Source organism: Fusarium solani, assembly GCF_023522795.1.
Source record: "Fusarium solani strain SB1 chromosome Unknown bctg00000012, whole genome shotgun sequence".
In the NCBI taxonomy this organism is placed as follows: domain Eukaryota; kingdom Fungi; phylum Ascomycota; class Sordariomycetes; order Hypocreales; family Nectriaceae; genus Fusarium; species Fusarium solani.
The window spans coordinates 1676233-1692721 of record NW_027072146.1 but is presented as its reverse complement, the minus strand read 5'-3'; the positions used below and the strand labels follow the sequence as shown (position 1 = coordinate 1692721).

The following is a 16489-nucleotide window of genomic DNA, read 5'->3' as shown; positions in this document are numbered from 1 at the left end:
CAATGGCCTCTAGCATATTCTACGAACGTGCTATAATGCCCCCAGCTCGTAGAACCCGCGTATCACGCACGATGTCGTACACGTACCCGGCCAGAGTGGGACACCAAACAACGGATCCCGCGGTCCCCGTCCTTGCAAGTGTTGGCATTGCCGTTGTCGTTGGATTTGGAGTAAAGTCCATAGCAAGAATAGTCGAATGAGGGGTTCGATGCCAGAACAAGCGTATTATTAATGCTGTCCCTGCTAGTGCTATACGGGGTAGACGCGAGGTGCAGCGCGCGTTCCGCGGCTACGAAACCCCTAGCATCAAGATTCACCACACACTTCATTCGGAGTAATTCCTAAATACCTCCACGTCGAGACAACCAACGGTCAGAAAAATAGTTTCAGACAGATGGAGCGGGGTTGGCTCGTTGAGCGCAAAATTTTCCCCCAGTTGCCTTGGCAGGCTATAAGAAACCCCAAGACCATTGAGACAGACGCCGGAGATCGCATTATGGTCGATGGCTGGTTCGGTATTGTCCACAAGCCGGGGTCTTATAATCACGGTCCTGCCTGGCGTCTATGTCTTCCGAGCTTCAAAAAGAAGAAGCCGTCAATAGTGCACTATAGTATCTTGATGGTTTCGGTACGAAATTCACATGCCGTCTGAGCATGATTATCCACAAACCCAAATCTCCCATCCCACTGGCCTTCCCGAGTGTAATTCCCGTCGTCCCGTTTCTTCAAGACAAGACCATAAGTTTTTGGAAATTCGTCTTTTGATCTCACGTACTGAGACTCTCCAACGGCAAGAAAAAACGCGTCTTTGTGTGTTGAGAGCCATGTGTCAATGGAATCATCCCCATTCCACTCGAAACTCTCATCGGGCTTTAGTTCGAAATGATGTCCAAGAGCAGATGTACCATTTTCCCAACCGATTCTTGGGGGTAGATCCTTCTGAATAGTCTGGCAATCCGAAAATACTAATTCATCGACAGTGACTAAAGGTCCCGTCAAAGTCAGCGAGGCAGACTTGACTTGACCAAACGGGTTATTGGGGTCGACTAGTTCCACGGACACATCCACCATCTTGGCCAGGTCCGTATTCTGCTCGCCCGGGATGAGGTCACCCCTTACGCGACAATCCATGCTTGCCCAACTCCAAGATGGGGCTCGCCATGTCTGGGATCTTGTCATCCACCCGGTCGGAGAGGTATGCCAGAGGAGCCCCCAAGGCATGGTGTCACGAAAGATGCCGGCGCAGTAGTCGCCCTTGAACCAAGACGCACACCTTCTGGCGACAGCCGCGAACGCAACGAGCTTGTCTGCGACAGGGAACGTGAGCTCACGGTCCGTGTACATATCCACAAAATCTCGGTAGAAGTCGAAAAGGTCGCCATCTTCCCGGATGTTATACTCAGCGACAAAGTTGACGTCGAATCCTCGCCCTTGGGCATTGTCATTGCTGAAGGGGAGGTATTCCGTGATTGATCTTTTGCGGCCACATTCCCATGAAATGCGATCTGAGGAAAAGTACAAGGTTCTGGGTGAAAGGAGTCTCTCCTGGAAGATCCATGCTCTTTTCGTGAGGGGAGCCTCCTCTCGTGCCCAGGCGAAATCATTCACGGTGTATACTTCGCAGAGATTTATCCCATCTAAACTACCAATTAGCTGGGTCTAAGAGTGGGCCAAGGTTGTGATTACCTGTACTCTTGAATTCGTTTTCATCGGGGATAAACTGAGCATCGTGCCTCTGTGGTTTGAAAAAGGGTGTCCAGACACAGCAGTCTTGTAGATATCTGGGATCCCTTTCACGGAAGGCTCCCTCATGGGCACTTGCTGAAGCGTCAATGGCGATGTTGAGCTCGCAGTTGAGATAGACCTTGAACATGTCTTCTGACTGCAACAGCCAGTCAGAGTGAGAGTCTTGTATGATGCAAAGAGAATCGATCCAGAGGTATGGGATGTCCAGCCGACGGCAAGTGATGACAGCGTCGCGGAAACTAGCAGGGAGTTCTTCCATGGGGATTTCTCTTCGGAACTCGCTCTCTTTGTCGGTGTTTAGCATCAAGAAGTTGGGATTCGGTCCCCAACAATGACTCAAAGCGGCGTAACCGCCTTCAAGCTGGGCGGCTTCTCGATTAACCAGGCGTGGTTGCTGATGAGGGGTTCTAACCTCGATGAGACGCCCAGGATGCCAATTTTCATGCTGCTGTCCGCATCGCTGTTCGCACTCATGATCGGCTTTGCAACTCTCCAGCCAGTGCCTGGCCAACTTGGCTACATTCTCGTGACCCGTGCTATCCGGGATGTCTCTGAGAGGAGGGAGCTCGCTTCGGACTATACAAGGGTCCGATTCCAGGTCGGCAGTGACCTGACTAAGAAATTCGTCGTATCCAGGCGGTGCGTTGGCGTCCGCTGAGGTATTAACATAGAATTGCCACTCTTGCGACGCAGTCACTTCTTTGCGTGTGGTTCTGGAGCAGATCAAAATCAAGTAATGCATCTCAGTTCCAATTTCCCAATCGATGGCATATTCCAATGGTGATGCGAGGTCGTTGTTGGATGTCAAGTGGACATGGAGGCACATCCTGCAGCCGTTCTTGGCAGCTGTGACTAGACTTTGTTCGTCCGGATGGTGAGGACCATTCAAGGTGCCCCTGAAGAAGATGGACATGCACATTGCACAAAGCATTCTGAAGACTTGGGTGGAGCTTGGAGCCAAGCGAGAGAAATGAAGATACAGGTTGAGATGAATGTGCGAGCTTATGCTTATGTGCCTCAGCTGACAGCGGATCCGGGCGGGGCTTTGAGGGGCCAAGAAGCACGCTTGTCAATCCAGGATGCCTGGAGGAGAATCGTGTTTCTCCATTGGTGCTAACATTTCAGCCTATTTTGCAACAAGATCTTCATGATCCTCACCTTTTGCATGGGTCTCAGGACGTATCCACGCGCAGAATACTAGTGAATGTGTTGAACTTCAAGAATGCATGGGCGCAAAGAAGAATAGCAGGGATGCATTTGAGATCTTCATATTGAAAAATGGTTCGAAAACCGGGACTAATGCATGCTCAACGCCTCTGCATGATATTCACCTGGTAGTCCAGAGCGGAAGCTGTGATACGGTACCTTAAGTTGACGTTAGAATATGTCTGAACGCTTCCGCCATTGACGTCAGGTTTCAGCTTCGGGGCAATATCGGCATTCTATCAGTGTATGCGAATAAATAAAGTGTGGAGTAGGAATGCTTAGATATATCCATGACGGCATCATGATGTCAACCGAGTGTGTTCACTCAAGTATAATCGTTGCCTTCTCTGCTCATTTCAACTTTCATAACTTTCATCTGCGAGGGCTTTCGAGTACTAGAATCTCTCATAAACGCAAAGTTGCAGTATAACTTACGCCGGACATCGTTTGTCAATAGCCGCACTATCCATCGCCTACCTGACTCGTTCATACACGCTACTACCATCATGGTGCACAACGTGAGGACGTACGTTCCTCAGGCATCTACCCATGTTCTTTCGTTGACTAACAACACAACAGAAACGAAGAGTTCAAGGAAGCCCTTGAGAAGTATGACATTGTCGTCGTCGACTTCTTCGCCACGTGGTGTGAGCCGTGCAAAGCCATTGCTCCCGTCTATGCCCAGTAAGCCAGACACTGATCCGAACGCTGTCTGCCAGACACTAACGTTAGTTCCAGCTGCCACGAGTTGGACAAGTTCAAGGATTTTCGGTTCCTCAAGATCAATGTGGATGAACTGCCTGACCTGTGCGAGGAGTTGAAAGTGTCCTCCATGCCGACGTTTCAGCTGTACAAAAAGGGCGAGAAGATTGGTGAACTGCAGGGTGCTGACCGTGAAGGTCTGATTAAGCTACTAGAGAAAGGCCTGGAATAGTTGCCTGGCACCGTCTAGGCGATCTTTTTCACAATGTTATCTTGAGCATTGTCTTGTCTTATTGATCGGCAACCCTTCTTATCGACCTAACTAGTTCATGGTAATGAAGTTTATCGCGGTTCAGGAGACCCAAACCTCTCGAGTTCAGAGATCTTTGGCTCAAGCTGCTCCTCCGGGCCCTCCACAATACGCCGACCACCCTTGGGCTGTCTGTCGGCGCCCAACAAGATTGCAAACTTAGAGTGAACTTGCATAGCTATTCCCTTCTAGTAGATGAGATAAATAGGAATGGAGACAGCACAGGCAAGGAATGCGGGAATAGTGCCGGCGTACTCCAGATGATACTTGCCTCCCACATTCTCGCAAGGTGGCCTCGAGTACATGGTTACGATACCGACCAAGAAATCTCAAGCGAAGCCATTTCCTCCCGTGGCCGAAGCAGAGTAAGGATCATATACTCATCAACTGTGAGCTCGCCAACGTTCTTCGCATAATGCTTAAAGAGTTAGCACTTCCTTACCTTCAAACGCATACCCTGTTTTCTCATCTCAAGAACCCAAGTTTGAACGTGCTTGGCCGTCAAGTTCCAGATGTGTTATTTTTATCGATGTGCCATGTTAAAAGATTGTCATTCGCGGTTCTATGCCTGTGGCAGTACCAACGCTCTAATCCATCCTCAGCAGGTTTCGAACCGGGTTAGAATTGCATACAATGTCACACCCTATCTGAGAACGCTGTGTAAATGGAGGCCTCCAGACGGAAGAGCAATCATCCACACAAGATGTATCCATATCACATGACTGGTCCGAGCCCTGCTGTGGCATCGGTGTAGGTCAATGGTCGATCTTGTGACGAGAAGGTCCCAAGGAGACTTGGCTCCCTCTCAGTATCTTGAACCAAGCTGGTTGTGTAAGAATTGAATAACAAACAGCGAGCTTGGCTTCGGCGGCTTGAGTCTAAGTTTTGATTGCCAAGAGCTGTCTCGCTTGGCTTTTCACGGCACACGAGAAAGTACCGTCGATCTGACGTTCACCTTATCATCAACTAACTAGATTGCCTGAGATTTTCTCTGTTCAATCATTGGACTTGATTGCTTCGACAAGAGTTTTAATGGAGAGGCATTGCTGTCCGATCACTTACGTGTCACTCGCAGTCAACAAAAATTAGCTTTACTTGATCCAACTTGTTGAGCCTGAAAGTGACACCATCACGTAAGAGCGTAGTTTTCAACACCACAGCCCGATATTTCAGTCAAGAGCGTGACATCTGTGCTACTTTATCTACCGCTGGCGCAGCAAGGCCTCAGAAGTATCTAGATTGTATCACTAATAAGGATAAGAGAAGGGGTTTGTCTTGCACAGTGTGAGCAGCACTCAGCCTGAACCTTGCCATTCCCTGATTTGAGTTCTCTTCTGGTCAGCCTGATCTTTTCCATTTTTCAATACGTCTCCCGATTCACCCATATTTACCATTATTTCATCCAAGTCACAGGCGTAAACCACAGTGTCTTTGTACGCCAGAAAGTAGCCGCATCATAGCGGCAAATTTGGAGATTTCCCTAAAGCTCTGCCAGATCTCGACTCTCCGTCAAGGCAGGCCCATGCGTGTAGTGATCTCTCTGCCTTTGCTTCTGCCCTCACCAAGCATCCAGGAGATACTTTCGGGGCCTGGTTTCCACAGAGGTTTCTTACTCGGTATTGTTCTATTCTCATCAAAACTTTCTTCTTAGGCAACGCATGCTAGGTCAGTCATTAAAACTTTCATTTTAGGAATTCGTGGCAGTGCAATACAGAGACACAGAGATCAGTTCTGCTTCATACCCCAGACCATGTAGCACATAAGTACTTATCTAGCTAAGTGTCTTCGGACATAAGTGATTACCTTGAGGCATGGGAATGGTATCTGTGAATCCCAGGACTATGACTTCTCACAAATGAGCTTCTTTTATCCAACCTGGGTCATCAAAGAGAGCTTCAGTACTCTATTCGCCCTAATTTCCCGGGAGTAGGAAGAGCTCAAACTCTACCTCCTAAAGTTTGAAAATCGAAATGATCACCCGATCGATTTTCTTTCAACGGTCATGTATGCCTTTCAAACTCTCTCTGAGCCTCTGAACATTGTTGACTCCCAAGCTTGGCCATAAATTCCCAGTCATTTCCTCTGTTTTCTTGACTTCTTCCCTTTGTCTCTTACTCACCTTCGTTTCTTTGTCTGGATACAGCTACTTTGCTATTCACACTCACATACGCTCAGCACTGCTCTTAAACGGCAAAAGCACATCGAACGTCTGGCAGCATCTGCATCACACCTTCTTCTCTTATCAGAGTACCTCCTCCGCCATCTTGGCCTCTACCTCTGAGCATACCTGTCAATATCTTCCTACTGCCTCTCGTCACCGGCATACCCGTTGTTGTTCTCCGCCAGCATAATTTTCGCCCCTTCATTCGAAATCTCTCTTTCTTTTTTCTTCATGAGCATGCTACCCGCCAGCCTAGCTGCAGAACTGGACATCACTCAAGAAGAGATGGACTTTCCTGCAGAGGACATGTATTCTGTTTGTCCCGGTTGCACACGCGTCCGATTCGCAGCCGCACTTGTCCGCAGCGCCATCGCCCACGCTTCCAATATCTCAGTCGTGGAAGGACACGAGCTACAGAACGTCTGGTTCTGGATGCATCACCTGGACAAGGCCATGGACAGGGTTGAGGAACGGTTTGACGGCGACATAACACCGCCGGAGCTGGGATCCCCCAAACATAATGTTATATGGGTTATCAACGTGTGCTTAAATACCTTGAGATACATTCTCACGGCCTTGGATGCGTACGGCTACAGGTCACAGGCGGAAACACAGCATCACTTCTCGGTCTTTCGTCATCAGCTTGACAACGTCATCACCATCATTGTAGGGATCATCAGAGCGCCAATTCCTCTCCTGAAGGCTGAAGTTCCTCTCTTGAAGGCTAAGGATTGTCACGAGGGCATGGAATTGCCTAGTGACCCTTCATCGTCTCCCCAGCCATCGCAGGCAGGAGAGGGACCAGAGGGTGAGGAGTTGTCCGGGTCACCAGCACATACACCGGACTACGAACATTCACCGCCTACCAACGCATTTCAGGCGCAAAAGGGATCAGAGCCTATTCGTTTTTCATCACCATCTCGGCTGGAGTCTCACGATGAATCATGGACATTAAGAATGGTCCGAAAATCTTCTTGCAATGGCTCTACTAAGAGCTAGGCTTTGAAGACGATGGCACCATGACTACCTCACCCTTGGTTTCCAGTGAAAGGTTATGGCCACAAAGGGAACGTTGGCTGTCTCGTGGTGAGCAGATGCTTTACGGGGATGAAACACAGTGATTGGCGACAGTGATATACAATGGCGTCTGGGCGTGAGTGAAAGGCTGCGGACATTACATCATTGGCGGCTGTTTTACAAGTTTTTAACAGGTCTTTGGATTAGTTGGTATAATAATTTCAATGGCATTGCGAAACATATGTCCTCACCTACCTATGATATAGTATTTTCCTTATGACTTGATGCTAGAGTCATGAGAGCTCTGTATGTTCCACCAGAAGCTTCAGAGCTAATGTTTTTAGTCTTTGACCAAAAGACTTTTGACAACTTCTTTCTTTTGTCTTGCCTTACTATTGGGATTATTCCTTACTGACGGCAATGACTCGTGCAATAACTGTGATTTCTGATAACATCGGCAGTAAATATTGGATACACGTCGATATTTCGCATCCAAAAATTACCTCGTTAGCAATGCGTTCTTATTCCCGTTGCTTTTCCAAGATCGGCAGTCGCGGCTGTTGACTGACACGTCGTATTGCTTCCCGTCTTGATCCGGCAGTTAAATGTTGTGTTGGTTGAGACCTGCATTCGCATGCCGCGTCCCCTGGCTCCGGTTAAACCGGATCAATACACCTTGCTTATATGCTCGTCTTGTGAAACAGGGACCTGTGATCGTACGGTGGAAAGGCAAAGACGACTTGACAGCGCGGTCGTGCTATTTAAAACATCCGTCCATCAGAGCCTGCAGCCAAGCCATCATGGCAAATAAGCTTAACAGACCAATATAAACGCCATGTCTCAAAATTAGTGTCCAGTAGAGCGTGTGCATCTGTCATTGACGTGGCGACTCAACCTCGTGATGCATGGCTGCGGCCGGCGGGTGGACCCCCATGTTTCTGGTAGCATGACAGCTGTGCAACATCTTGAAACCTTGCCTATTAATAGAAGGGCATGGCAAGGATGCTTTGCTGTTATGTTGGTCGTGCGTTGGTTGAGTGCCGTGTTGGCCGAACGTTGGTTTCAAGATGTTTTAGATGGAGGAGAGTGTCCACCGAGAATCATGCATGGACTCTTCTCGAAAACCAGTTGAGTGGCAAAGAAAAAAAGAGCGCATATTCACTCGAGGGTTGGGACAGTAGTTGAGGGCCAAGAATTCGAGGGCGTATTATTCGACGGGGAGTCAAGAAGCCGTGGGTATATTATTTGATGCTTTACAATTTATACAAGTAAATGGATCTTCATGTCCATTTTGAGACTGTAAATAGTCTCCTCCCACAGTGTCTATGATGTATATGCTGATACAGTTTACGCTTACGCATTGGCGTTGGCAACGACAAAGTCAAGAATGGTGAGGTTGGGACCGCTCCAGTGCTTTCTAGCACGGGCGAACCACAGGCCAACAGCAATGACCAGGACGGCAACCATGACGGGGCCGCAGTAGTTCATGTTCTCGGCGGTGACGGGAATCGTCGAGGGGAAGGGGAGGAAGATGATGACGTAGAGGGTGTAGATGAGGGCGAACGAGTTGATGTAGATACCGTACGCACCGAGGTTCCACTCGCCCACCTTGATGGTGTTGCCGCTGAAGCGGACGTAGAGCATGCTGCTAATGGCGATGGCGTAGGAGATGTAGAGGGCCATGGAGGAGAGGGAGGTAATGGCACCGAAGGCAACGTAGGAGGAGCTGCCAATGTTGAGGAGGTTGAGAGCGCAGACGAGGAAGACGGTGAAGATGATGGATCGAGTAGGCACTCGGTGGTTAGGGCTGACGTAGGCAAAGTAGGCGGGCATACCACCGTCACGAGCCCAAGCCCAGGTCAGTCGAGACACGGAAGCAATGTTGGCCAGGTTGACACTGAAGGAGATGACAAACAGGCCAGTGATCATAGCAGTGGTGGCCTTCTCAGAGCCGGTGACGGACATGATGATAGCGAGGATGGGGCTGGCCTCGTTGAGCATGTCCTCAACAGAGCCCATAGCAGAGATGAGGACGTTAACCATGATGAAGCCGAGGACACCGTTCATGAAGATGGACCAGAACATGGCGCGGGGGACAGCCGACTTGGCCTTTCGGGTCTCTTCACTCATGTGGATGGCACTGTCGAAGCCTGGGGTTGTTAGATAGGGCAATATCGAGTAGACGAAGGAAGCTTACCAGTGAAACTCCAGACACAGGTGAGCATGCCGAGGTTCCAGGCGACGTAGGTGTTCTCCCAGCCAGACGAGATGTTTCGCGACATCCAGAAGGACGAGGGGTTTCGGGGGCCCATGACGACAAGCACAACGACAAAGATGACGAAAAGGCAGACGTGGAGGACACCGGCGACAAGCTCAATCCAGGGAATCAGCTTGAAGGCGTAGATGTTCAAGAAACCGTGGACAAGACACATGGCAATGACCAGGACAGAGGTGTGCCATCCACCGGCGACGTAGTTGGGGTGGTTGAGCGCAATCATGGACTCGAGCAGGATGATGGTGACATTGGCGATGGCGGCAAGCAGAGAGACGTAACCAAACCATGTGGCCCAACCTTGAATCCATGTCGCAAATCTCTTGACGGATGAGGGGGCGAGGTGATATGTCCAATGGTACTGCGCACCAGCAACTTTGCGGCACATTAGCATGTTAAATCCGTAAAGGGCAAAGGGTAGACGCACCAGGCTGGATCGAGGCCATCTCTCCCAGGGAAGCAGCCTGGGCGATGGCGCCGAAAAAGACGATGATGAAGCTAAAGAGGAAGGTCTGGGGGCCGCCATTGAAGAGAGCAAAGTACATGTTTCTGCGAGGTCAGCATCGCGATCAACACCAAAAGAGGTGGCAGACATACGAGCACATGCCTTCCCATAGTGCCATGTAGGTCAGGGAAAAGGCAAACAGCTGCGAAAAGGAAAAGACCTTGCGCGTCCGAGTCTGGTTGTAGACCGAGTTGTTGTCGTTCTCGGTCGTGACGCCATGATCGACCGTGACGGGAGCCTTGTTGGCCTGCCCGAGCTCAAGGCTCTCGTTTCTAGAGGCGACAGACATGATTTAATTTGTGAGGCCAGTGCAGGAACCAACAGTTCGCATGGGGGTGAAAGGAAGGGGAGGGGGAAATCAATGTGAGGGAACGAGAGAAGATGTATGGAAGATCCGGGGCACTTTATTAAAAAAGAAAGATGACGGGCAGCCAAGCAGCAAGTAAGCAGAACTGACAAGCCAAGGGGGGCGTGTGTGTGAGAGAACGTCCCAGGACCGGGAATTCTACGGCTGTAGGACTTGTCTTGGGGTTGCCACAAGCGATGTGACTTCGTTTCGAGCCCACCACCAGCAGCTGAAATCGATGTTCAGGCCAGGTCTAGCTTGGCAAATCCCGGTGACTGACGGAGGAAATAACCACGCCTAGACCAGCCCCAGGGAAGGGGAAAACAAAGGGCGAAAGAAGAAGGGGGAGGGGCGCTTCGCCCCGTCGCGGAATGCAACGACTTTGTTCTTGGGTCTTACCGGGCACAGACAACATCCTCCGATTGGCAAGGATCAGGGGTGACTGTCCCCTCTTTGCTGCAGAAAGACTAGGCATGGGTAGCCTCAGTGTTGGACCGCATCACTAGCTTCGAAAGGACCGGTCCGGGGGTTGGTTGAAAAAGTGGATGGCAAAGTCGAGAGGCGTTGAAACGACAATGCCGGGTTGGTCGAGTTGTCCCTCGAGGTGCGTCGCTCGCCCCCTACCTATGGAGACAGCCATGGGCCTCGAAAGATGCACCTCGTGGAACCCTCCAAGGATTCATGCCACCTGAAATCAGGCACAGGTGGGCAGAAGCCACGCAGAAGCAATACAGCACCGCACACAACCTTTTTCGTGCAAGTGTGGGATGAAATCATGCAACCGAACTTGGAGGCGTCGAGGCCTTCCTCTTCACCTTCACTTTTCTTCTCTCATGCTCAGCTAGGGGGGGTTTAGTTTAGTGAGTGACAGGGCAAGCCTCAAACAAACAAGTGCAAACTTTGACAACCTTACCGGCAGACGATGGATGCGCCCGAGGCGACTTTGACTGTCGCTGAGTGATGCGTGCGCCCCCATTCTTTTTCTCTTTCGCCTCCAGCCTCTCACTTTGCTCGCACGCCTTGCTCATCTCTCGCCCGCTTTGCCGTGCCTGCTGATGCATGCGGTCCGACCTGGTCACGATTTCGCAAGCAAAGAAAAAAAGCTCGGTCCCTTCAAATGTTAAAGGCCAACGGGCCCCCCATCCCCCATCCCATAGATCGAGCTGAGCTGCTGCTAAAAAGGATCGTCGCTCTCTGACGATTACACGATCCTACGCAAGACACGTCGTTCGAAGCAAAGCCTACCCCAGGGCCTTGCTTGCTTGCCAACGATGGCCCTCGACTCGGATCAGTCTCCGCCCTTCTACCCGCTCACAAAGGACAACCATGGGGCTCTTGTCGTCGTCACGGCCATCATCTTCTTCATCTATGCCCTCCTCGGCATCGTGGGCAAGCTCATCATCCGCCTCAACATCACGTCCATGAAGGATTTTGACCTGCTGCTCCTGGGATCCGCCGCCATCTACTTTTGCCAGACGGCCTGCGTCGTCGCCGCCTGCAACCACGGACTGGGAGAGCATCGCAAAAACGTGTCGGATGAGGATTTTGCAAGTTTCAGCAAGGTTGGTTTCTTGGTGGAGTTTTGTACTCCCCGCTGCTTCAGGTCGTTAACGTCAGTTGAAACAGTTGATCTATGCCGCCCGAATACTCGCATTGCTCGTCGATGCTACGACAAAGATATCGTTGTGCCTTCTCATCAGGCAGATCAGCAACATCGGAGGCTTGAACCTCGCCAACCTGATATTAGCTGGAGTTGTAGTCGCATACACCGTGGCAGGTATCTTTGCGACAGCCTTCCAATGTCCCCTTCCCGAACCATGGGAGTCGCAAAGTAACGACCAGTGTCCTAGCCAAGGACCTATCTTCATCTTCAACGGCATCATGAACATCTTGACCGATCTTGCGCTGTGTGCTCTTCCCGTGGCCATGATGTGGGACGTCCAGACTTCGCTTAGGCGTAAGCTTATCGTCATGGCTCTCTTCGGCAGCCGTCTCATGTTTGTCTCCCACGCCGTCGTATCGTATCAGTCGATGCAATGCTAACGAACAATGCTACAGTGTCCCCATTGTTACGATCCCCGCCCTGTCGCAGGCGAGCTACCTCTTTGGCGACTCTGACGATGCGACATGGAAGGCTGTTTCTACCATGATCTGGACGCAAATATCTCTCGGTCTCTCAGTGCTTACTGTGTGCATCCCCAGTCTCAAAGGCGTCATCGACAGTTTGTTAGGCCACACAGCTGTCGCCACCATCGGAGCCCCATACGAGCTCAAGGACAGCGGCAACGGTACAGGTCTTGAGATGACCGCCATGGGAGAGTCAGGCGGCTCGAGGGGCAACACCAACAAGTCCACCACCAGACAGGGCAGCCACGCCTTGAGCAGCGCCTTGAGGATGGGTTCAAGAGCAAGGGGAAACGAACAACCGACATGGCGGAGAGACGTGACGGCGCAGATTGACACAAAAGCAGAGATTGGCAGCGAAAGCGTGCGCAAGCTGACGGAGGGTGTGTTGGTGCACACAGATTTCGAGATGCAGTACGACGAAAGAGGAACATCAGAGGCCTCACGGGCGGATTCAAGAGGGTCGTACGAAGCTAGATACAACATGTAGATATATAATTAACTCAATCACGAGCATTCACATTCATGCGCCTTCAACGGTCATCCCGAGGATCTGGGAATGTGGCAGGCGGCAATGGCTTCAACGTTTGCTAGAGCCAACACATCTTGAAGCCACCCACACACGTCGTCAGCCATGGCGCCGACCTGACAGCGGCACAGCACGATAGGGTTTTCGCTAAAGACAAAAAGTAACCCCACGCTCTGGAACAATAGCCCCCCTGTCTGCCTTGTCTGGCATTGCTTCTGGCTATTATCTAGCCCGGCACCAGGCGGCCTCTATTGCTATCCGGCCCGTCAGACTTGAGGCAAAGAGGCAAAGTGAAGCGGGCTTCAATCGCAGTTTTTTTTTTCTCTCTTCCTCTTGTCCTCTGAAGCTCAGGCCATTCAGGGGCACTAGCAAGCCATGGCACGCCATCGTCTTGAATCGCGGCGCCGAACTAAGATGGATGCTACCCACTTGGTGTGCAACGGAAGAGGGAGGGGGTCTCAGGCTGGACGGGCCGTACCCTGGGCGATCCCTCGGAATCGAGCCACTTAGGAGCGGGAGGGAGGGTGTGAGTGGAGGATCGTCGCGGCACTCGCGGAGACATTGTCAAAGCCGAGTCGTCGGTCGTGATGGGTAGAGTGAGAAAGAGACCCCTGTATCCCTGAACCCCCTCCGCGTTATTTCTTTTGGTTGTTGTTTTTTCCTTTTTATTCCCCTCTTTGCTCACCATCCTTATCTGAGCAAATCCTGCGAGAATGGTACGAGTTCTAGAACCCCTCAACCCTGACGGGCCAGCCAGAGTGCGCGCAGCAGTCTTCTTTGCGGAGTCGGGCTCTTCGCCTGCAGAACTGCACTTTCGGCGAACTGGCAGATCCCTGGTCGATTCTCGGGACCGGACCCAGGCGAGGGCATCTCTTTGGTGATGGTTCGCGTGGCAGCTTCCCAGAATCAGTCGTTTGTTGACGTTATTGCGGTTGGTTCAGGGTTGGTTGGCTCAACTCTACCGGAATCATTCCATGTTGGTCGTTGCTTTTGCCCTTCGTTTGCGCTTCCCTTCAGGGTCAAGCCTGTCCCAAGGTCATATCTGTAGGCACATCTCTCCTCTCGTCCATGCTCGTGACGCAGCAGCCATCAGTATGCATCGTGCATCTTTCCACCATGGACGACGTCGACGACGACAGCACTCATTGTGAGGCAAGCCCCTTGCTGCCCTCAAACGACAACGACGCCTCGAGATGGCCCATTCGCAGCCGGTGGACCGAGCTGTCGCTTATCTCGCGATATTCGTTGCCCCTCGTGGCAACATACCTGCTCCAATATTCCTTCAGCGTCATCACCACGTCCGCGGCGGGTCATCTGGGTCAGGATGATCTTGCCGCTGCAGCAATCGGCGTCACCACTATGAACATCTGTGGTCTGGCATTCTTTGAGGGCATGGCTACGGCTTTGGATACTCTTTGTGCCCAGGCATACGGCGCTGGGAACAAGCTGGGTGTTGGGCTTCATGTCCAGCGGATGCTCCTCCTCATGGCCCTCGCCACCATCCCAGTGGGCGTCCTCTGGCTGAGTTCTCCGGCGCTCCTGTCACTCGTTCTGAAGCAGGAGAATCTGGCTGTAAAAGCGGGCTCGTTCCTGCGCGTCAGCTTGATCGGCCTGCCGGGCTACGCGTCCTTCGAGGCAGGCAAGAGGTTCTTGCAGTCCCAGGGGGACTTTGACACGGGAATGCTCATCCTCGTCGTTTGTGCCCCCGTCAACGCGCTCCTGGCCTGGCTCTTTGCGTTCCGTCTCGGCATGGGCCTAGAGGGCGCGGCTCTCGGCGCCGCCCTGGCCAACGACCTCCGCCCGGTGCTTTTACTCCTGTGCATCGCCTTCAAGAGGTCCTCTCACCAGTGTTGGCCCGGGCTCTCGTGTCGCGCGTTTCGCGGCTGGGGCCCCATGGTTCGACTGTCGGCCGCTGGATCAGCAGTGACCCTTGCAGAGTGGGCAGCGTTCGAGGTTCTAACGTTTAGCACGTCCTACCTGAGCACCATGCACCTCGGTGCACAGACGATCTTGACTACCACGTCAGTTGTAATGTGGCATATTCCTTTTTCCTTTAGCGTCGGTGTCAGTACCAGAATCGGCCATCTCATTGGAGCAGGCCTAGTGTCTGCTGCTAGGAGAGTGGCCGTCTTATACTCGATGCTTTTTGTGGGAATTGGACTCTTGGATGCCATTGTTCTTTTCTCTCTGAGGAACTACATACCCTACGTCTACTCGGCAGATCCTGAAATCCGCGACCTGGTCTCGAGAACCATGCTCTCGGTCGCCTGCTTCCAGGTGTTTGACGCCGTCATCTGCGGATGCAATGGTGTACTCCGCGGCCTAGCAAGAACCTCATTCGCCGCCTGGGTTGTCTTCTTTGTCAACTATCTAGGCGCCGTGCCTCTTGCCATGTGGCTTGAACTGGGTCCTGCGGGCATGGGTTTGGACGGCGTGTGGACAGGCCTGGGGACAGGGCTCGTCGTTATTGCTTGCATAGAAGTGACCTACATGATCAGCATTGATTGGCGGAGGTGTGTCGATAATGTCAAATGTAGAGAAGAATAATAGAAAGCCACCTGGCTAATATCAAGTCGATCAATACAACCCCCTTGAATCGCCTGCACTGACATGTTTCGATATTCTTGGAGGGCACTCACGGACCTCTGGAAACAAAACCACGTATATCCGGTCGGCCAACGCGCTTGAGCGCCTAACTGATTGAGGCTCTGACCGTTGAGAGTGCCATGGCTCGTTAATGGTCGTCACCCATGTCGTGTCATTTCGTTGGAAGGACAACAGCCAACCATACATCTTGTTCAAACGTCTTTTCAGCTTCCACAAATCAGATGATATATAACGTGCAAAACCCCTTTTTCATGCTTCAACCGCGTGCAGGGATCTCACACGATTTTTCTTGCTTGCTAGTAATGAGTCAAATCTCAACCCAAGCCTTCAGCTGTCGTCTGCGCATCCTTCCGGCCTTGGCGCGCATTACTCCAGATCTTATCAAGGCTTTTATTTCCTCTCATGCACTTACCCCTTGATATGGAACGCAAAGACCAAATGAGGCCAATGATGACCTTGCTGTTGCCTTCTCGGCACGGTGGAGCGTCGTCTTGTCGGTAAATCTAGACGACATATCGGAACAGGGGAGGAATCCTCCGAACCTTGAGGGCGGAATGCCACGTTTGAGCCAATGATACTGCTGGTCTGAACTTGCCATGTCGTCGTACCTAGATGGCACTTTCAACGGCCGCGATCGCTCCGAGCCAAGACTAAGCGACGCGACGCCAACTAACGTTAGTTCCAGTTAGGAGCCATAGTTCCCGCGTTATTGAGCTAGCTAGTGCTCTTTCCGAGAAGCGAGCACACACGTAAGGATTTGTAATGATAAGCTGCATCACCCAAGAGCTCACGTTAGCGGGGAACAGCAGGGGAAAAGTCAGACCTCGTAATTCTGCCTAATATGGCCAAGACTCAGTCGTTGACGGGAACATATATGCCAGCTTACCTGGGTACTCAGTTATTTGGCACACATGCTTAGCATAAAGGCTAGACAAATAATTGGAAGAGGTTGGATGAAACCCCG

General features: G+C 51.5%; 6 protein-coding genes across 6 annotated transcripts; 4 read left to right on the top strand and 2 right to left on the bottom strand.

Annotated features, from left to right (window-relative positions):
* Positions 1-606: 606 nt before the first annotated feature.
* MRS44_016572 (uncharacterized protein) lies at positions 607-2665 on the bottom strand (the record flags this gene model as incomplete). Its single annotated transcript, XM_046284157.2, has 2 exons — positions 607-1637; positions 1687-2665. 2 exons carry the CDS (start codon positions 2663-2665, stop codon positions 607-609), a joined length of 2010 nt encoding a protein of 669 aa, XP_046130842.2.
* Positions 2666-3458: 793 nt separating this feature from the next.
* Positions 3459-3886, top strand: MRS44_016571 (uncharacterized protein; the record flags this gene model as incomplete). Its single annotated transcript, XM_046272829.2, has 3 exons — positions 3459-3478; positions 3532-3636; positions 3691-3886. 3 exons carry the CDS (start codon positions 3459-3461, stop codon positions 3884-3886), a joined length of 321 nt encoding a protein of 106 aa, XP_046130843.1.
* Positions 3887-6356: 2470 nt separating this feature from the next.
* MRS44_016570 (uncharacterized protein) lies at positions 6357-7124 on the top strand (the record flags this gene model as incomplete). The annotated part of the gene is made up of 1 exon (XM_046273963.1): positions 6357-7124. The coding sequence occupies one exon, from the start codon at positions 6357-6359 to the stop codon at positions 7122-7124; it is 768 nt and encodes a 255-aa protein (XP_046130844.1).
* Positions 7125-8495: 1371 nt separating this feature from the next.
* MRS44_016569 (uncharacterized protein) lies at positions 8496-10208 on the bottom strand (the record flags this gene model as incomplete). The annotated part of the gene is made up of 4 exons (XM_046276683.2): positions 8496-9292; positions 9340-9789; positions 9842-9963; positions 10012-10208. The coding sequence occupies 4 exons, from the start codon at positions 10206-10208 to the stop codon at positions 8496-8498; spliced, it is 1566 nt and encodes a 521-aa protein (XP_046130845.1).
* A 1328-nt stretch (positions 10209-11536) lies between these two features.
* Positions 11537-12879, top strand: MRS44_016568 (uncharacterized protein; the record flags this gene model as incomplete). Its single annotated transcript, XM_046270144.2, has 3 exons — positions 11537-11827; positions 11892-12262; positions 12324-12879. 3 exons carry the CDS (start codon positions 11537-11539, stop codon positions 12877-12879), a joined length of 1218 nt encoding a protein of 405 aa, XP_046130846.1.
* A 1155-nt stretch (positions 12880-14034) lies between these two features.
* Positions 14035-15465, top strand: MRS44_016567 (uncharacterized protein; the record flags this gene model as incomplete). The annotated part of the gene is made up of 1 exon (XM_046276684.2): positions 14035-15465. One exon carries the CDS (start codon positions 14035-14037, stop codon positions 15463-15465), a length of 1431 nt encoding a protein of 476 aa, XP_046130847.2.
* Between the last annotated feature and the right edge of the window lie 1024 nt (positions 15466-16489).